The sequence below is a fragment of the Felis catus genome, chromosome B2, assembly GCF_018350175.1.
Source record: "Felis catus isolate Fca126 chromosome B2, F.catus_Fca126_mat1.0, whole genome shotgun sequence".
NCBI classification, from domain to species: domain Eukaryota; kingdom Metazoa; phylum Chordata; class Mammalia; order Carnivora; family Felidae; genus Felis; species Felis catus.
In genome coordinates, this window is record NC_058372.1 from 117,767,234 (window position 1) to 117,789,299 (window position 22,066).

General features: G+C 40.4%; 1 protein-coding gene across 37 annotated transcripts in view; it reads right to left on the bottom strand.

Annotated features, from left to right (window-relative positions):
- EPB41L2 (erythrocyte membrane protein band 4.1 like 2) overlaps positions 1-22,066 on the bottom strand; it is a 219,269-nt gene that overhangs the window by 19,847 nt on the left and 177,356 nt on the right. For 11 of the 37 annotated variants that reach the window (XM_023254350.2, XM_023254351.2, XM_023254352.2 and 8 more), the window contains 8 exons: positions 17,685-17,747; positions 15,594-15,740; positions 14,104-14,205; positions 8,319-8,372; positions 7,543-8,112; positions 5,490-5,612; positions 3,668-3,766; positions 1,764-1,844 (listed from right to left, as the gene is read on the bottom strand). In XM_023254350.2, the coding sequence (XP_023110118.2) occupies positions 1,764-1,844; positions 3,668-3,766; positions 5,490-5,612; positions 7,543-8,112; positions 8,319-8,372; positions 14,104-14,205; positions 15,594-15,740; positions 17,685-17,747 (1,239 nt within the window). Of the gene's footprint in view, positions 1-1,763; positions 1,845-3,667; positions 3,767-5,489; positions 5,613-7,542; positions 8,113-8,318; positions 8,373-10,418; positions 10,587-14,103; positions 14,206-15,593; positions 15,741-17,684; positions 17,748-19,058; positions 20,984-22,066 lie in introns of those variants that run through there. The other 26 variants (XM_023254369.2, XM_023254359.2, XM_023254354.2 and 23 more) reach the window with 26 other exon arrangements.

The window sequence follows — 22,066 nt, forward strand, 5'->3', positions numbered from 1 at the left end:
TTCCACTATTAAAATTCTTTTAATGTACAGAAAGGAACCGAAAAATGGGTCAATGATATTCAAGTCACTATGTGATCAGTTTCAGTTTTTGGCAGGGAAGTGATTTCACTCTAATTTTAAATACTTGCATGGTCTCATTACAGGCTAAAAGGGAGAGGGAGCTTCATCAGCTTCTGGTGACAAGCATACCAGAAGCCACAATTAAATGTACTCTAACAAGTTTATGCATTTTGGAATTAAAACATGAAAACGTTACAAAAAAGTATCTGTTCTCTTCATGTGGGGTATTTGACCTTGGGTTTAAAAGGGGCTGAAGCACGACATCACACGGACAAGGTCGTGTCCCTACTGTCACAAGTAAAGCTGCAGGGTTTTTTCCTAATCTAAGTCAGGAATAGGTAAATTTCAGACCATGTTTTTATTATTTGCTGTTCAGAAGCATTATTATCTAGATTTGAGTTTTCAGGTCAAAGACAAAAGAATACACATGAAATAAAGCCTGAGAGTATCCTCGAAGGGAACACGTGACATCAGAAAGTCTGAAAGGGCACAAGTTCAGTGGAGAGACAGGGTAGGAGAGACTGCCCCAGTGAAGGGAAGAAATCCTTTGTCTGGGGAACTGGCAGCTTGGTTTCCACGGGATCACTCATTTTCCCATGGAGAACAGGCACAGGTATTGTCCTCTACTAGGAATCTCTATTACAAAGTCAAGGTTCAGGGGTCAGGACAACCCTTGAACCACTGATAGCTCTCGAGGAATGAAGAAACACATTAGGAAATATGTAAGTAAAATCATGTTTACAGGGTTTTAAAAAATGTCATTTTCTTTTTAGGCATGGAAGAAAATCTCTCTTTGATCACATAGAGTGAGCTTTTTTTAAATGAGAAGTTTTGTCCTCTAAAATCCTCTTTCCTGAAGTTGATATTGTGCTCAAAGCTGGGTAACTATCATCTGTTCCTACTCCCCGGCCAAGATGGTCAACTAAACATTCCTTTTCCTGCGAGTTGTTATTAAGAAAACAGCTTGGTTTCCTTTAAAGTGGAGTTAAAATCACTGAGAAAATGACAAAACAAAAAGCTCCCGTCACTTGGGGGCCGCAGCCTAAAACTGAAGCCACCCTCAAAGTATCCAACAGTTCCATGCGTCACCTGGATTTTAAAGCCACGCATTCTGCTCAAGCTAACATTGGAAAGAAAGCACGATTCTTTTAAACATTTTTCTGAATCCGTGTAATCTTCCACTTTGTAAGAGACCTCAGATTTCCTTCCCCCACCCCTCGATAATAGTAATGACTGGGGGAAACATCTAGTGGTAAAGAATCCAACCTTCCTGAGGCTATAAGAAAAACACTTTATAAGTTCCTGAAAGTAGGCACAAGTCAAGCTTGGTGGCTTTTCTTACTTAGCTTTGGAAAGCCAGTGTCACTGAACTGCCATTCATTCTTTAATCCATGATGTGACTTTAGGCCAGGCCCACATGAATACCTAATAGATGCCGGGAATCCTCTCCATTACTTTGACTCAAAAGTGCATGTAAAGCCAGTGTGAAATAAGCAGCAAAATCCATGTTCTATGCGGGTTCAGCATCAGGCAGGCTGAAAGGACAGGCTGTGTCTAGCGTGGGAAGCATCAGTGCCACGCTGAGGACGTAGATTCTTCCCGGAGGCACTGGGAGAAGGGGAATGACACAGGGACAGGATGTGACGGCACATGCCAAACTTAGAGACGTGGTCACTTTCAGAACCAGAACTTCAGGTCTTTACCTGGTCATGATCGATGTCCGCATCTCCCGTGATCACGATGCGTTTCTCAATTCTTGTTTCAGATATTCCACCTTTCACAGTCTAAAGGGGGGAGAAGCAATCATTAAAGCATGTTTATACATAATGGGGGGAAAGAGAACGGAGCACACTCAGACCTTCTGATCGTTAAGGCAACGTGCACTGAGTGGAGAAGACTGATGTTCTGGAAACACCATTTTTAAGCTCAATAGAGATTCCTATTGTTAAAGTGGTAGCATCTGTAAGTATTCCTCAACTGAAAGCAACTTTAAAACTAATTTATCAAGATTCAGGTGAGATTAAGATAAGACAGATGCCATGAAATCCAAACAGTTCTGTTGGGACATTCCATTACAATTTCCCTGAACTTCTTTACCCCCAAGTGGCCCACTTGTTAAAGGAGGAAAGAAGAAATAATTCTTTGGTTTATGTAGAGTTACAAGGAATCCTAACCATTTAGGTACTTGATTTAGGTTTGAGAATTGCTTGACGTTATAGTTTTGACTGCTTGATTCTCATCATACAAATCCATTTGGTAATTCTGTTCATTTGGTTTAGTGCAGTAATAATAAAAAAAAAAAGACTTGGATTTGGTTTAAGATACAGAAGGTACAGGAGGATGATACAAAGATAGTCAGTGTTGATTTGATTAAAGATTCTGCATGTGGCTGTGTCTGCTAACAAAGTCTGTGTGAATGGACATGGGGCAGGGTCCTGTGTGAATTGCCACAGAGTGACTGGCTTGGAACAAGCTGGCACAGCATGGGACACGATAGAGGCTGAAGAGATCACGTGGCTGTGACGCTGAACTATGAACAAATACCGCACAGTCCTGAGAAAGCACACATCCAACCTCTGCAACTCTGTTAAGTTATACGCTAAGTCACAAGTCATAGCACTTTAATGTAAGAACCAAGGTAATCAGTAGCCTTGATAACTGGATACTTTGTTTTTTTTTTTTTTTTTTAAGCTTATTTTGAGGGAGAGAGAGAGAAAATCCCAAGCAGGCTCCGCACTGTCAGCCCAGAGCCCAACATGGGGCTCAAACTCACAAACCGTGAGATCATCACCTGAGGCGGAATCAAGAGTCAGACGTTTAACCGACTGAGCCACCAAGGTGCCCCTGGATACACTTGAAAATGAGCATCAGTACCACCTTGCGTTTATGTGGCATTTTTTAATTTACAAAGTTTCTGGTTGAAACACAGGGTGAGACCCGCATAAAAGATACATTTAAAACCTTCAAGCACTAATGAAACATGAGAGGTAGGAGTAGAGGGAAACATGGGAAAATCACGCTGGAGCTAGAAATCGGAGGACGGCAGCACGCATCACAATCACCTGGAGGGCTCCTACAGCCACCACCAGGGTTTCTGCAGATCTGGAGTGGGGCCACGGGATTCACACAGGAATGACTGCTGCTGCTAGTCCGGAGCCAGACTTTAAGAATCATTGGTCATCTGGTGTTAGAGACTGAGAGAATGATCTGGCAAAATGCTCCCTAGCCACGGTAGGAGCATCTTAAATCAATGAGGGGAAGATTCAATTACTTGAACAACTTGCTGAACATTTTGAATGATGGGTCTTCATTCACTTGCTTCGGTCAGGAGGGTTGATTTGTACTTGTCAAACGTACGCCTCCACTTGGACCACATTCTCTCTCTGCTCCTGTAGCTGTCTCATGTATAGTTTTTCAGGACATATTTTTACCTCCTTGTACTTTACAGAACTACATTTGTCAGTGGAGCCCAATTTCTCAGATACTTTAAATCCAAGCATTTTTACTCCACTGGCACTGTCTGCGTATTATTGTGAAGTGTGTATGGGAACAAAGAAACAATTCAGAAAAGATCCCGTTTGCAATGTACCACCACGGGCTGCTTTACCTTGGTGATGTGTGTTGTCGTCGTCGTCGACACGGACTCAGATGTGATGGTCTGTGCCGTCAGTAACGTCCCCGAGTCACCACCAGCCCCGCCATCAATCTTTGGACAGTTAGGGGGAAAAATATAAAGTAACACTTAATTTCCATTATGTCGTCAGAGAAGAGCTTCCCCCCTCGCCCATCGAATGTGCATCTTTTGAAATCTTCCAGATCAGCAGGAAATGTTATCTGCCACATTTTGTAGATTTACTGAGCAGGAGGTTGGCTGGCATTCAAAGAGAGTAAACGCAAAGGCTAAACGCACGTGGAGAAGCAAAACCCTGGGAGGGAGAAAAAGGAAGAATCACATAGAAAATGGGGCTGAAAGCTACAAGGGAATCAGGAGAGAATTTGACTGAAGGCCTTTTGCAGAAGACAGAAAAAGAAACTAGAGAATCAGACAGAGAAGTTTCCACAGTGACCAGAAGTGCTGAGTTCATTGTTTTTTAAGGACAGGCAGGTAAAAACAGATAAACGTTTTCTTACTTAAGAAGCAACAGAACCTGACTGGGATAGACTAAACCTACGTGATTTGGTTATTTGCTTATCTCTAGTAGATTGTTCTAAATGACATTGTTCCTGTAATCGTTTGTTATGAGCATATATAGGAGTATATATATTTTACACGTATGCATGCATGTTCTCTATTTATATCATATATAAATCCCATGCATATATCTAAATAGGTTTTAACTTGTTTCCTTTGATACTAAAAATGGTAGAAAGTTCTAGAGTTTACCAGGAAAAATATGAAACAAATGAACAGCCTATGAGTATATGTGATGACCACCATTCTGGTCTCCCTTCCTGACACTGACACAAGGAAATAACCAGAAAGCCCAGAGCCCTTCTAAGTTATGGGAAAATTTCTCTCACACTTGGGTCATGCACCTGTATTTACTAGGCCACTCACTATACTACAGACACACAAGTACATGCTCTCCTACCACACCCATTCATAAGAAACCTGTTTTTGCTTACATGGACCTATGCACATATGTGGATAACAGATCTAAAAATAATTTTGAGGAATATTTAAACATACTCAAATTAAACCTTTCAAAAAATATTTTGAGAGAGGGCCATAATCTGCCCTCCTCCCCCATGGTACAATCTGAACAAAGGACACCGAATTTCTGTCGAGAACGTAGTTGTACAAATTTAGAAACAGTTCCATTCTGATACGATGAACACTTTCCCCTTTTTTGTTACCATTATGGTTAGACATCTTAATGCTTATTTCAAGTCTTTACAGAATCAATTTCTAAATCGCTACCTAAAATTAAAAACACAAGTCTGGTAATTATTTGGACACAGAGCATCATATTTACAGATCAACAACATGTCTTCAGAAAATAACCCCATGTGAAGGAGAAGCTCAGATGTGTATGTGGACTTGGCAAGCAGGAATGGGATGACTGAATCCATCTTCACGGGGGAGGGGGGGGGGGACCTAACTTCTACCAATCCACAAATTATATCAGATCCAATAAACTTTGTTAAGACTCCCAAAATGACTTATAATAATATGAACAAGACAGGTACTGCCTGTCCTAAAATAATCGTGTGGATGCTTCCCCCTGTAATTACTGGATCACCAACGTGACTACAGCTCTTGGTCTCAATCTAAGAAGCAATATAGCAAGTTAGGTAGTTGAAGCGCAGTTACGAGCTGGGGATACAGAAAGCTACATTGAAGTCAGAAACACGTAAACTGGAAGACAAATGAAAACAGAAACAAAGGAAAAAAGAAGTCAAAGAGTCCAAATCTAGAGTTTTTGTACCTGTGGAGACTCATATGTGATGGTTTTGGTCTCAGTTTGGACAATAGGGACTTCCTTGGTGGAGATTTCTGTCCTTTGTGAGGCATCAGAAATTGTTACCATCTCTGTTTTTACCACTGGTGGCTGAGGTGGAAAGGAAGGGAAAAGTAAATTCTAGAGGTAATGAAGTAAAAGTGTTCAATGGAGCCTTCAAAAATAATTGGAAAAAAATATCCAAACACGCACTCATGCACAAGAGTATAGGTAAACAAAAGATACAAAAGAAAGACACTTTCCTTCAAACATCGTAGTAGATGCATGCGTGTGTGTGTGTGTGTGTGTGTGTGTGTGTGTGTGTGTATTCTTCATATATATATATACACATATATATATATGAAGAATACGCTAACATAATGGCTCCCTAAATTATGGTACACTTCAAGTTACCATGGTCCCAATTACATGTCAAATGTGGCATGGAATATATACTTTAGCTCTGGGGCAAGTTACCATAAAATGGAAAAGAAAGCAAAATGGAATGAACTATGTGAAGTGACCGGTCTCAATTTTTACTGCATTTTAAAGAACCACATGGTTTATGTGAAGGCTGTCTTTAATGGCCACATCAGTTAGGGAGATGAAGAGTTGCCCCTTCCCCCCAAAAGGACTCTTCTACTGACAAAGATACTCCACTTTTGGAAAGAATATCTTCAGGTATGATTTTTTTTAATCACAGTTGTCTAAAACTCGCAGTGCTTCTTCTGTGTTACATAAGTTAAGACATTATATCTGGAGTTACTCCGCCAATATGGCATTAAGGCTCTGAACAATTAAAACATTAAAGAACAGAGTCACGGCCTGTTAGCATTGTAGTCTGCAGAGCATGTATGTTTAATACAACACCAGACCATACTACTACCAAAATACTACAGTTCTTTTTCTGAGAGAAAATTCCCAGATGTAATTATTTAAAGAGGAACAACCGTCTATTAAACGCAGAAAATAATAAGAGTGAAGGCTCTTGAAATGTCTTCTCTGAAGTGAAACAGGAGGTTGACAAGTAACGTAGTAAAAATCCAATTAATTATTTCAAGACAAAGTCACTTCACTATTTTCCAGCCCATCAGAGAAAGCAAATATGGATAATGCCTACATCGTGGGCATTTAATTTTAGAATCGAGAAAGTCTCATGGACGCAAACCTTCCCTCAGTGTAACTTCGACTCTCAATTCAGAGACACTGTACCTCATGACCAAGACTTAATCTACCAGGAGTGTGGAGAGTTCTTTTTCTTGAAGAGAAAATGTTAAAGACTCCTATCCAATGTAGATAATCGATAAAACAGATGATCAACCTGCAAATCATCCAGAATGGAGGACAGGACAGAATGAGGAGAGGGTCCTCCTCTCCAACAGTCTAGCCTCTGACTGCCCACAAGGAAAGAAAATGCTCTTCACCGATCCACACAATCCCAGGAATCTAAAACCAGCAATCACAGCGGTATTCGAGAAATGTTTTTTCATCACTGCCGGATGCTGAACTAAGAGCACCATGGTAATCAGAACCAGCTGCCATCGCTAAAAATCTAAAGTTGAAGGGAGAACGAGCCAGAAGGTCAAACCCAATCATGACAACAGCCGCGCACACACTCACACCGACCGTTTGTCAACGATACGTATACAATTTTCTCATTAAACCAACGAAAAAGGCATTTAGCACGAGGAAGCAGTGCAACTAAAGACAAACAGTTGAAAACATCCAAAACATGCAAAGAAAAATTTAAATGTGGAACGAGAAGGGGGTTGGGTGGGGGGGAATAGTGTGGCTGTTGGAGGCAAGTTTTACTGTGTCAGGTGCGTCCAGGTGCAGTAAAGAAGCCAGAAACCACGAACCGAGCTGGCAGAGAATCAACAAAGCAGTGCTTTCCCCCGTCCTCCCAGGAGAGACAAAGCCCGGAATCTCGCTGAAAACAGCCGGAAGAGGATTGGGAGGGCAGGAGAAGGAGGAAGGCAGGTGGTCTCCACCTGAGAAACAGCTCTAGAGTTTAGCTCCCCGCTCGGGGTCTCCCATTTACCTCGGAACAACAAATAATTTGTGGCAACACATCAATGTCAACATGAGACACCTCTCCGTTAACTTTATGCTGCTGCTCGTCCTCTGTTTCTTCGCTCATGTCTTGCTTAATAGCGCCTTCGTTTACACTCTTCTCTGCAGATAGCTTTGGGGCCACTACCTTCTCCCGGATCACTGTTTCTACTGCGCTTACACTGGCACCTGCTTGTCTGCCTGGGCTGGCTTCTGGCACTGCTTCCTCCCTCTCTACTACCTTGGCTGCTCGGCCGGCTTCTTCCTCCACCTCTTCGTCATACTCCTCCTGCTCTTCCCTTATGGTGCCCTGGGTCACACGGTGGTGGGGCCGGTACTCGCCCACGTCTTCCTCCTCCTCGCTCTCGCTGCCGCTGCTGCTCTCAGAAGACAGGGAGGTGGAGTCTTTCTGCGTCAGAGGCTCCACCTTACGGGTCTCCCCAGGACCACTCCCAGGTGATAGCTCTTTACCGTTCATTTCTTCTGTGATTACTCTTTCGTCTTTCCCAACCTCTGCCTGCTGCTTCTCCTCCACTACATTCAGAGTCTCATGTGAACTCTGTACGGGGAAAAAAAAAACGGATGAGGGGAAACAAAAATATATGAATAAATAAGCACGACGGAAACCAAAGTTAGCTGATGGTAGGTTCATGGCATGGAGAGAAACAAAAGATGATTATGATGGCTGACTGAAAGGGAAGCGGGGAGAACGTGAGGGGAGTCGGAAACATCGGGCAATGGTGTTAACATGGAAAAGGGGAGAACCTTAGCAGCATCACTGGCTCCAGTGCAAGGCCCTTCTGACTCGGGAGCGCGTTTCTGCGGAACAAAAAGCAACCGAGGACACAAATCAATAAAGTTTTACACCGCAACACCCACCAAAACAAACATCTGACACCGCGAGGACAGAACAGCGAGAATCGACAGCTACAAAAACCTTTGCTCAAGGTCACGTGAAGGACAATCCACACAAACGCAAAAAGCTTATGAAAGGAAACGAAAGCACAAAATTGCCAGCATCCTCCCAAAGAAATAAAATGCTTTTTATTATGGTTATACCTGTAAGCTCTACTTATTTAGTCGAAAAGGTAGAGAGGAAAACGGAATTGTACCAAAGCCCACTGATTAAAGTGGAAATTGTGAAACTTCTAAAACCTGTTCAATAAACAGTTTTGACTTTAATCTGACTATAAAGCCTGGCCTGAAACCCTGATTCCTAAATGAATATAGCACTAATGAGACGGCACCTTTATTTTTTGCTGGCTCCTTTAAAAAACAGCTATAATGGGCAAAATTATAGTGGGTCTCACATAGCTATTAACATAAAAATGTTGTCATTTCAGAAATGGTTATTAACCTCCCCAACTACATTATAGATTAGCAAAAGGGATATTTTAACATTAGGGTGGATGTCAATGATGGCTCCAAATGTTTTCTTAGAATTCAACTCCTCCAACTAGCATCTTTGGAAACCAAAATGAACCAAGTTTATTATCGGAGATATGTATTCCTGTCCCCTGCAGACATCTACTTCTTGGGAGTAAATTTACTCTAATTAAGTAGTACAGTACCTAAATGTTTAATAAGTGCCTGTTGACCAAATACATTAGTGATATAAAGGTCTATAATCATCAGTGTAGAAACTCTTACAAAGGAGTTTTCAAAGCTTATGATTTTCCTTAAACTTATTTTAAAACGGGGGGTGGGGGGGGGTGGTGATGGCTACTCTGCATGGGCAAAAATGAAGCCTGGCTAGGCTTTTTAACATTCAGGTGACATGATAGCCTGTGATCTAACTTAAAAGTAATTCTGCTAGAGACAGTAGCCCTGCTTATTGAGATGGTATCTCCACGCTGAATGGAGCAGGGCAGTGTGCCTCTGGACCACTGGGGCAGATGTGAACCCCATTCCGAAGCTACCAAGGTTGGGTTGGAGCCGTTTCCTAGAACAGACAGCAGCATCCCACATTTATCTGCACCAGGGATGTGGACAACAACCATGAGCAAAAGGCCCTAAAAAGGCACACTTCTGACAGCACCTATCAGGATATACTCACTCTCTCTGATCGTGCTGTTATTCTTAGATGCATAGTAAGGACATGTTTTCACTGCCCCAAATTAGTGCCATGTAAAAATTATGTTAATTTTTATGACAGATAAAAAAAGATATCCTCCCAGCTTTATGGAAAACCCAGAGGTTTCAGATATTAAACTGGAACTCTCTGAAACTCTTTTGATAAATAACATTTAACTGTAACTATAAACTTCTTTATCAGTAAAGATATTCAGTGATCAGAACATTTCTAAAGCAGACATTCCATTATTGTGATGCCAGGTCAGTAAATTATTTATTATTTAACCCCAGACAGCCAGATGAGTTCTGCCCAAGTTCAGGGAATCTCTTAGGGTCATTCCAAAAAATGAAAATAATTATTTCACTGAGAATGGCAGACGTTTCATATTTGTGGACATAAGCAGAATGGTAAAAAATAATCAGCCATCAGAAGATGCCTGAAAGACATTTAGGCTTTAAAAACTTTTCTGCAGAACATACTTAGCTTCTACTAGACTGAGGGTTTCCTTTCACAAAACAACTCAGACTCTGTTCCTTAGTGGTTTTAAAGGATTCTCTGAATTTAGGCAGATTTTGGGGGTGGGCAGGGAACCAAAAGCCGCAGGAGAAACATCCAATCTGTACAGTTTTCCCACATGTCCAAATTCAGTCATTATTTCTTGCATGTTTCTCCCAGGAAGAGTTAATTTTACCAATGAAAGCACCGGAGAGAGGGGTTCCTAAATATTCAAAAAATAAAAATCACTTTTCATATGTGGCTTTCGAAAACAGGGGAAACAAAGTAAAATGCACCTCTGGCAACCGTGAGAAGGGCGAGGAGGAAAGCTTTTCAGAAGGCGCATTAGAGCTCACAACAGTGCCCTCTGCTGTCCAAGTGGTGGCTGAGGTGAAGGTGGCTTTCATGCTACCAGAAAAGCCCTTTTCACTAAACAAAATTGACATTATCTCCTCTTCTAGGCTCTAGAGAGGTCAGAAAAGGAAGAGCAAAGAATTAACAATAAGTCAGAACAGACAGCAGTGACCTATTGAAAGAAAGGAAAGGTTACACAAGGAAGAATCACAGAACAGCACAAACTGAAAGAAAGGCGAGGGTTCTGCGAGATTCCAGCAGGCATATGTTGGCGTTTGGCCTAAATGCCAGCTTTCCACTCTGAGATTCTGATAGCTCTAACCTACGGGAACCAGCTCAGATGCCTTGGTTTATCACTGAAGCTTTATTTACAAACTGAGCACAACCGGTCTACCCACACACCGAACACTTTCACGTATTCCTGAAGTAGCTACTCGGCGTCAGCCTCTTTCTGCACAGAACGGTCTCCTCGCTGGCCCCTACTCTTGCAACACGAATTCCTGTGTAAGAGCTTGAATGACCCCCACCCTCCTGCCTCCCTGGGCACACTGGGCCCTGCTAATTTTGTCATCTCTCTGAGGTCCACTTGACATTCCGTCTTGTGCACGGCCTTCCCTGCCCACGCTAGCTCCCCCAGGGTGACGTACCATATGAACGGTCTGTACAACGTGTGCTCTGACAGCAACCCACGGAAATCCCTAGACACGCTAAATATGCCATGGAATGAAGAAACAGTGCTTTGCTTTGTTCAGCAAGAACCAGGTAAAGAAAAAAATTCTCAACAGGAAGACAGACGCAGAGGCGGAAATTCAAGGGAGTGACGTGAAAATCACCTGTCCCTGAAAAACCACAAAGGCACATTTAATGTTCACACTGTGGTCCTTAACAGGAGTCCCTAACCTGTGTGAGGGCACAACAGGAAAGCCTGGGACTGTCCCGGGTACCTGTAATGCCAACAGTAAAGAGTCACCATAAAGCGAACGTCAAAATTGTGTAAGAATGCTTCCTCAAAAACCTGAGTACTCCGAGAGCTTAAAGATGAATGAATGAATGAATGAATGAATGGCATTTCTGAGATGCCCCTTGAAACAGTACACTAAGGGTGAGGAGGAGGGACAATGACATGAGGTGGGTGTGGTGCAGAAGCACTTGCAATATTCAGGAGAGAAAAAACATCTTCTAGGTTAATTCAGCTTAATTACAATCTCCGTAATTACACCATCCCTCTGGGTCGGGTGGGTAGAGAGTGTCCTTCCCAGTAAGAGAGCACTGGGGAGTTCAAATAAGTGCCATGCATTTAATTATTCAATAAAATATCTTCATAAGTACCTTAAAACTACAGTCTATGGAATCTCTACTGGACTCATGAGAATTTTTTATACAAACATATAATTCTTACAGAAGAGGATATATAATCGTTATTTACTAAATGCAAATGTATTACATTAAGTGATTTGGTTTCCAGCTTTCTCCCAAAATCATATTCAAATTGAAGTCATTCTGAAAGCTTGCTGTATTTATTTTTAGACAAGAACTGTTTTTATTTTCATCTCTAAAATCCATATTCTAGAAATTTAGAAAATTTGGTCAAATTAAGGCTCTTCTGCATAACTTTTTATTTCACACTCATTAAGGATTACAATTTAAAGACAATCAAGAAACCCTACAAAATCAGTAGCAAAATGAAGATGTGGCAAAGACAAATTGAAAAGATATTCTGTTAAAAGTCCAAACACTCCAGTACACTTAACTGCTCACACACTTTCAACTAATGGTAGTGAAATGTTATTGGTGGGGGATGGGGGTTACAATGTAAGTGGCCAATAAATGTTGGGTGGATGGATGACTGCAGTTACAACCATCCACGTACATGTCAAATAAGAATATATTTTCCTGCACGTGCTAGAGAGGAAAAAAGAAAAAAAAAACAAACTTCAAGTATAAATAAGCCATTGGGAGTGGAAGAGGGTGAATTCCAGATTGAAATTTCACGTAAGATCATTTTAATGTAAGTTCTACAACAATTACTGAATGATTTCTATTGTACATGGTTTCTGTTGTACAATACTAAAACCATGACAGCCAGGAAAACAGTAATTTTAAACATCTTCACCCAAATCCCAATGTTTCCTACTGCCAAAAGTACAAAGGAGATCATTTTAAGTTGATCAGATGGTGCCATCTGACTCGCTTCTGGAGGATAAATTTTCAAAACTATGTAATATTTCAAAGCATATGATATTAAAGTCATTTTTACATGAAGAGTCTGACAGGCTTTGGATTTCAGGTTAACCTTTCAAGTATATAAATATGCCACTTGGTTTAGCTTTATGACATTATCTTTCTCATTTGCAGTGCTCTGGAAATATTTCATCTCAGCTACACCTCCAATGCCTTTAGGGCAAGACTTCATTTTCCATTTATTTTGCCTCCTCCCACTGTATGTCCTGATGAATGCTACGGTCTACTGATTAACAAAATCAGACTTTGTGGAACAGGAACACATTTTCCTTTTCGCTGATTTCTGCTCTCACTCACACCCACCTATGACCCCATTCCTCATCCAGCACCAGAGAGATCTCTGTCCCGCAAGTGGGACTAGGTTATTGCCCAGCCCAAAGCTCTCCAGTGACTTCCCATCACTCCTACTCGAATTCCAAATTGGCAGCGTGGTCCTTAAGATCCAGAGTGACCTTCTGACCTCTGACTTTTCCTAAGCCCTTGGCCTTTGGCCTTTCAGTTCCTTAAACTAGTTCCTGTCTGGGGGCTATTGCGTTTGTTCTTCTTTACACATGAAAAGAATCTTCACACGTCTGTCCCCTTCTCATCGTTAAGGTCTCAACTCAAATGCCATCTCTTCCTGAGCACAAGAGCAAAGCAACCTTCCCGATCACCTTCTAGCACGACACTGTATTTCATCTTCTTAACACTCATTTCTTAGTACCCTAGAGTTTCTAATTCCTAATTAACAGATCTCCTATCTCCCCCACTGGACTCTAAGCACTACATTCCCAGCAAGGAGCAAGCTGGCCAGCCAGCTAAGCGAAATTAGTAGAAACAGAAGATTAAGAATGTAAAAGCAATGGAAAGCTAACTTCCTTAAGTAGTATCAGATATTTCATATATGTAGGGAGCGCAGAGATCAGAGGGGCTGCACCAAAGACACCAGATCTTTTCTCCCGTTAAAAAGCTTAAAAATGAAAATCCACAAGGCTTCCAAGTGTCGTTAGTAAAACAGTAACCTACCTCACACGTAATGTGTTAGTTTAACACCACCGCAGCGTGCACAAGTGTTGTACTAACGGTGCATTTTCACACGAGATCATGGTTTCCCAACTGTCAGCCACATACATCAAAATCAGGGGTCATCTACCACCCAGACTGGTTGATATGTCTGCCTTTTAAGTTGTGGAATGTCCAAATAAAGTACTCCTGCAGGGCGCTGTTTCTCACTAGTGATCCCCTCTTTCTACGCACGGAAATGAAATTTTTTGAATGCTTGAAAAATTTTTTTCAAAAACATTTTCGGTTGATACATCAGAAAAAAGGAGTATCCCATGGCCGTGGACAGAAGTACGAGGAAAAGGGGAAAAAGCAAGCGGAGATCCAAGCATGCAAGGTGAACACCTTGTCTGCTTCCTGGACTTTTTCTTCAACTGTCCGTGTTGCCGCTCTCTGATGCTTCTCCTTCACGGATAAAATATCCTTGAAAAGATGGTCTCCTTTGCTCTATTGTTTTAAACAATAGACATAATCAACAGATAAGACAAGTACATTACATCTATAGCAACACAGACATAAAACAACCGTATGGCTCAGCAGGACAAACCAGATGAAGCGGCACATAAAGGGGGACAAAACCTTAGCGTGTCATCAGACACGATTTCTCCAGAAAACACAACACTCTAGAGCTGACTGCTGACACATGGGCACTAATAGCTCCAGGAAATCTGAAAATAACAATTTAAGTTGTTGTATATACAACTTGATGAGCCTCTGGTGTTTTCAATCTTAATGTTGCCCTAAGTTGTTGTTGGTTTTTTGTTTTGTTTTGTTTTGTTTTGTTTTGTTTTGTTTTTTCAGTTCAGCAATGGTTTCTGCTTCTGCTCTTGTAGAACTAGTTTCCTGTCATGGTCACAAACTTGGAAATTTAAAGCAACTAACAGCTTTGCCTTCTTAAGAAAAAGTGAATAAAAATAGCATGAGACTAACGCAAATGCATACACATTGGGTAAAATTCAAGCCAGACTAGATAGATGATGAATTAAGGAGAAGAGAGGGCTGTAAAGAAAGGGGGAAAGATGAAATTGTCAGCTAACACCTTTATACGACTTTTTAAAATAGCATATTTAAAATAGTATAATCAGTATTTCCTCAAACATGATAAATGAGTCCATGAAAGTTTTTCGTTGGTAACAGATTTTGGAGCATTAGAAAATAAGAGATGTAGATAAAAACGAATGGAGAAATAAATTGAGACTATATTGTAAAGGCAATACTTATATTGGTGGTGGGGAGACAAACCATGGAAAGAAAAAGAATGAGTGTGGAGAGACGTTACGGTTGAAAGTCCTTTTAAAATACTAGTCTACGTTTCATTACTAAGAAGCTTCAGTACTAAATCGTATTAACATTTTGCAAAGTTTCAACAGAGCTCATCAGCTTTCAGAGCTAAGTTTAACACTTTATCCTCACAGTAAATACCTTGTAACATTCTAAATATGATCTATATTCCTACACCTCTTTAATGATTAATTATTGTTTAGTAAACTCTTATTTCAGTCGTTCATAACAAAAAACCTTAATGCAACATAGTAATGCCAGTTTCTAAGTCACCAATATGACATGTCATTACTACTAATTTACTTGAGTAAAAATAGTGAAAGTACTTTGCAACTTTCAAAAAAATTTTAAAAATCATACAATGTACTAAAAACGAAGTCAATAAGTATTACATTGTTAATATTTAGTATTTAAAAAGTTGTTAGCAATTACATAAAAAAAAAAAAAAAAGAACATTTTCTAACTTCCTGAGAATCAACATAGTATATTAGCAACCTGAGTTTTACTGAAGAGCTGGAATGAGACATATAGCCAACAAAGAGCTAGTGACATACCCCTTGTGTCTGTAGGGACAGAGGTGTGATACGTCGTTTTTCCCATTCATTAGGGCGCGGCTCAGGTGTGGATTCCATAAAATTGCGCTTGAGTTCACTAATGCTAGCCTGATGTCTCAGTATGTCCTCCTGGGCCTTATCGAGGTCCTAGCAATATGTAACGTAATAAAGGGCAGAAATCCAAAAGGAAAAAAAAGAAGAAAAAGAAAAAGAAAAACCCAGCAGGACAAAAATAAAAAAACCAAAAAATAAGACAGAGCAAACTTATGATTAAAAAAACATAGTAAAGCAAGAAAAATGCCAAGTCTCAAAAGCCATATTATCACCTATGAATATAAGGAGTTCATCAAAATTGGAAAATAAAGCCAATGTGTAATTTTTTTATGGTTCACATTTTATGGTTCTAATTTCTTCTCTGTTTAGAATTTTTAAAGAAATAATTATTAACATTATCAGAAGGACGTCATAGAACTACTGGTACTCAAAACGGCTAATGACCTTCTTCCTAAAAATTGGACTTAAAACGCAGCCTATGACTTTGTTCCTGCAAATTTACCTGTCTCATGAAGGCTATCACTACAGCTGCATTCTGTGAACATAGTAAATCAAGTAAAAAATAGAGAAAGGTACTCAGAAGCACATTTGGCTTGATGGGAAAGCCAGACCAAGATCATCAAAAAAAAAAAAAAGAGAGAGAGAGAGACAGAGAGAGAGAGAAAACCAAGGGTTGACTTTTTCCAGGAAATTCTAGCAATGGCTTTTAACAGTTAAGGAATAAAAATAATGGCTTCCAAAGGCTGCTTCTGTTCAGCCTCTCTATAAGAGTGAGCCTCCCATTCGGTTTCATGTGCTTGCCAAGCACAGTTGTGAGGCCCAGTCACCCCACATACCAAATGGTCCTTATTCAGAAAGAGTTACAAGAAAAACTGCCAGGTCAATTTGCACTGGAGCAGGCCCTGACAAATGGTATTGGTGGGAAGTTTTAGGTTGGCCCCGATAAACTGTGTTTGTGGGAACAAAAGGTAACTAGCGTCCAGGAAACAGTGTTAAGTGAATTTTAAATGTTTTCTTACATTTCAAAATCACAGGGCCGCCCATGGATTATAGCTTTCATCGCACTCCCAGAGGAACAGGTCATGCATCTGATAACATTAGATAGTCCACGTTCATGCACAAGCATCACAGCTCATCTACGAGCTTCTGTAGCCATTTGCAAAAACTCACGATCATCTAAAACTCTTTGCATGGCATGGGAAAATGACTGTGGCTTGAGATCAGGCACATTTCTTGCATTTGTTCAAAGCAATGTTACATATTACAGTTCAGAGCATTTTAGTAAGTTAGGCAAAACACATTTCCAATAGTTATCAAAGCTGCCAAAAGCAACCAGATTAGTCAGATTACTGAGAATTGCAGTTCTCCAAATGAAGACGTCACCATTTTACTACCATAAAATAAGGGGGAAAACAGAAACACGTTCTCGTGTGACACGGGGAATATATTTTACATACCTAATTGGTTGCCTGGGTTTTCTTTTTTTTGCCCCCCCCCCTTTCTTTCCCAGTCTCTTTTTAATCAAAACAATCCATTAACATATTTTTCAAATGTAATACTTTAAGTGGACCACATTCCTAATTGCATGGATTTTAGCAACTCCCCCACTCCCCCAAATTGTGAATACAGATTTAAAGCCATTTAATGCCAGATCAACACATATCTGTTCTGGTGAATATATATTAAGGATGGGGTGTTACTTGGGATTCTATACCCCGGAGATAACCCATTAGGGAGAGAACAGATTTACCTGCAGAACTTCAGTAAGAGTAATAGATAAAAAATTTTACTCATTAGATTACACAGAACTTTTTTTTCCCAGTTGTCACTTTGAGAACTTCTCGTAGATATACTCGTACCTAAGCCACTTTAAAGGAACAAAATTGGACTGGTAACATGCACTCCCGAGTTGAAGTGTCCCCCATGCATTCCATGCACCGTGCTTAAAGAAAGTTGCCAGCCAGCCTGTGCGTGACCTCCCGTCCACAGCAGCTTGGCAGCCATTAGGACAGAGTTGTTTTCTTAAATTATACAAACCTCCAACATTAAATTGCTATGTCTGACATAAATATTATCCCCTTCTACTCTCAAGGAATTCTTCTGTGAAATTAAATCACACACAGGGGGAAAAGGCAAATAAACGTAAGTGTATCAGTCGACAAGCACCAAAAATGACCCAGAGTTGGCTAGTCCAAGACATTAACATAAAAGTGGAATAAAAAATCTTAAGAACCTAAAGTCACAACAAGCAAAACTCACAGATCATCCCCGAAGTGCATCACCCGCCCCCCCCCCCCCCCACACACACCATAATAATGGTGCATAGCAGCCACTAGGTATTTAATTCAGGGGGAATAAATATCCACCTCCTCCAGCTGTGTCTTCTCTTCTTTCCTCTTCACCTGAAAGTCATACAGCAAATGGCCAGAAAGAAGGGGGTGGGGGTAGTCGTAGCAACTCTACATTGGTGCACAGAAGCTGTATTGGAACTGAAATGGTGAACCGATTACCAACCTTTACTGTTTGGCCCTCAGAAGATGCAGAACATTAAGCCACTTTGGTCTTTCTTCACCTACATTGTTGCACAAATGGTGGAACTAGGCCTTTTTGCAAAGATGGAATGGAAAATGGAAGCTTCACTCTTTCTCAGTCCCTAGATTATGTGCTCCTTTTGAATGTTTTTACTCAGAAATGAAAATATGAGAGTGTAAAAATGGCATAATTCCATCTGTCCTCATTGGAAAGGTCTAGAGCAACGAGTGATGAGGGCAAAGTATAATGATGTAAAAATTTCGTTTTCACTTTATATCGGGGACAGATATTCACCCTGTTATTGAGTTCTTTAACATAAATTTCTTTCCTTGGGAAGAAAACTGGCTTATTTTGCTACTTGCATGTTAAAACTGTACTTAAAAATACTCCTATTTTCATAGCCACTTTTCTTTCATAAAATTCTTTAAATAAGAATACTTCTTAATGTTGGACACTTCTCAGTCTCTAGTGACCCAAGAGAAGGAAAAAAAAACCCAAAAACCTGTAAATCTAAACTAACTCATGGAGACAAAAAGTACAGCATATGGAATCTAACTCATGGAGATAAAGCACAGCATAGGGAATATCATTGATAATACTCAAGTAATGTCATATGGTGACAGATGGGGACGAAGTAACATACAGAACCGTCAAATCATTGTTATACACCTGAAACTAATGGAACACTGTATGTCAATACATAAATTAATGTATTAAATAAATAAAATTTTAAAAATTTAAATAAATAAATAAAAACAGAAATGACTACCGACTTCAAGGAAAGGCATAGCAAGAAACAAAAATAATGATTCGGAGACCGAAAGACAGCAGTTTAACCCTCACATGTTAATTACAGCAGGATCATATATATTCCTTCTCTTCCTAACTGGAATGATAGTGTCAAATCTGAGAGTTCAAAATGCTGTTTTTTTTTTTTTTTCTTTTCTTCAAACCATTCAAGTATGTTTGAGGTAAGCAGGGAGTCCAGAGGATCTTTTTATCCGAAGGGAAATAGAAGACAGAGCTACCCAACAACCTATTAAGGATCATCTTCCAATTCCTTCGTCAATATTTAATTCTCTACAATGCCAATCTGTGGCATTCTTCAGGTAACCTTTAAGAATAGTGGCTTCTCCCACTATGCCTAATCATAGCATTACCTTTACAGTCTTCTTCAAGTGTGCTCTAAATTTTTGTGGTCTCCTCTGTGGACAGTACCCACAGGACATGAGACACTAAGTCTTCAGACCACATTTAGCAAAACAAAAACATACCGCACACGTTAGTACTAACCTAGTAGTGCAGTGGTAGCCCTATAAAGGGATAAAAAATCCTCAAACCAGACACCTAATTTTACATAAAAGGACGCTAAGAAGCCCAACCTTAAGGCTAATCGTCTAAATTTTCAAAGAGCTGTGTTTCATTCTTCATCTGTATTTCTTCAAAAGAAACTAGTATCTTCCTTACAAATACTTGACAGTTGACCCTTTCATAGAACTACATGATTTAGTGTTAAAACAATGACCACCACAACAAAAACTAACCGAAATTCATCTGGTTCCCAAACGGTACAATAATAGGGAGACGGGGAATTTCTGAGATTAGGCCTATAAATGTCAGGAGTAAAAGGTTACAGATACATCCTCATAAATGCAAGAAGAACGAGCTTGGCTTTCTAAAGAGAAGTAACAATGCTAAGGAGTTGTACTAAAACACATCAGTGACAGTTATGTCCACTGTGTCCTAAGTTCTACATCAAAACAGCTTCCACCCTAAAGGAACAGCACTGATATCTGCAAAACAAACAGACCCCATTATGGATTGTTAAGGGGAACATAGGTTTCCTTCTTTTTTACATTTAAAACATTTTTTACAAAGACCGAGCATGGTCTAGATATTTACAAAATCATCCTATCATAACTTTGCTCTCAACTTAGAACGTGTGGACCTGGTCTATGGAAATCAGTGGAGGGCACGTGCTTATTTACATGTATTTCTCATGCACTAAAACACTGTATGTGAAAATGTGTGGCTCATACTACTTTGAGGGTAATCGGTGGTGAAATTTATGCACATGTTTACACTCTACATTATGAAGACATAAAATGAGGTGTAGTTTTGTTGGCCCCACAAACTCAAGCTTATGTAGGAGTGCCAGCAACTGCTTCCTCTTCCTCTGTTTTGTCATTCACGTCACAGTCATAAGAAACATTAAAGGAAGTGGCTTTAGCCTCCAGATAGCAGAGGGACAGAGCCAGAGGAAGGGAAAAGGTGAGAGAAAAAGGCACTGACTGAGAAGCAGAGAGAAGTAGTCCAAAGATAAGGATGAGGGAAGGAAGGAATGAAGGGGAGGTAATAGGAATGTAGTGCTGCACATCAGTGGGGAGGAAGGAGACCCAGACTTTGGGGAGGCTGGGGAAAGCAAGATAACCGTCTTCATCGAGAAGGGAGGGGAAGCTAGGCGGAAAGCACTTGCAGAACCTGAAGGAAAAGTACCCAAATTCAGAATCTCTGTGGTCAGCCTCTTTTAGAGGCTTCTCACGGGTGGGAGGACAGTCAGGCTGAGGGGGGGCTGCAACAGGAGCCAAGACAGAATCGAGGGTGGGCACTTCACAGTCCCCCTGCTCTGACGGTTCACCTGTGGAAGGGAGCTCTAAGCTGTCGAGTGTGACCTCGTCAGCCTCCCCAAAGGGGTCTTCCTCCGAAATGTCTGAAAGCAAGTCCATTTCGGGGACTGGCAACAGGTTTGGGGAAAGAGATGAAACACAGCAAATGAGTGGTGAAGGTGGGCATATGGAAACAGGCTATTCTCAGGAGCAAACCCATGATGGAATTGAGAAATGAACACAACGGATACGTTCAAAGGAGAAACAGAGGCAAGAGAGAAAAAGAAGAAATGGGTAGTTAGTGAAAACTTGTACTCTGAATTAGGGATTGTTATCAACACAGCACACAGCTAGAACATGAATTACATGATCCACTTTTAAGAGAAAAACTGGACTACTTTTATCACATAAAATTTATAGGTATAGACCGATTTCATTATTATTCTCTGACTGGTTGCAAAGAGATCCAATGAAACTCAAGTAACATTCTTACTTTTAAATCTGGTTGCATTTAAATCAATGCTTCAAAGCACTGGCAAAAAGACCAGCGCACCTCGTCATTTGTTGAACATAAGCAGAATTTCCTTTGGAATTTAAAATAACTTTTTAAAAATAACTACGTGCATCAAATTAAGTAGGCAAAAGGGTACTGAGACTCTGAATCCCTGAGCTCTTTGGTTTCAGATGGAAGCAGTCACTCTCCTGGGTGCCTCATTAGCATAATCCTAAAAGATTCCGACAACTTTACATTGGTTGAAGGATATTTTGTTGGTCAGAATTTGTTATTTTTAACTGAATGACTTTCAACCAAATAATTTTTTTGGTATGACAGTCACAAGTACTTTAACACAGGTATTCGGGGGACGTGATGGCACGGTGCTCCTTGGGGGCATTAGGGCTCACATGGTCCCCGAACCCTGCTTTATGTAGACAGGTGGTCAGCGCAGGAATTCCCGAGCCACTGGCAGCTACTAGTAGGTTCTTTATACATTTACGTTGCAGGTCGTTAACATTTTCAAAAGTTAAAATTTAGAAAGCATTATAAAATCGATAGCAGAATTTCCTTTTCGTGTTCACTTCCAATGTTCTCTATAAAAAAGTTGCTTTGTGTAGATACAGAAAAGAGATCTGATGAACTCAAAGCCTCTTCAAATCAACCTCTAAGTGACTTCACGTGCCCAAGGGAAGAAGGGATCATAAAATAGTGACAAATTTGAAAACACAACACAGGCTACTTCTCCACTCCCTACGGAGTGTGCCCCAACACACCATTCTCTCTCA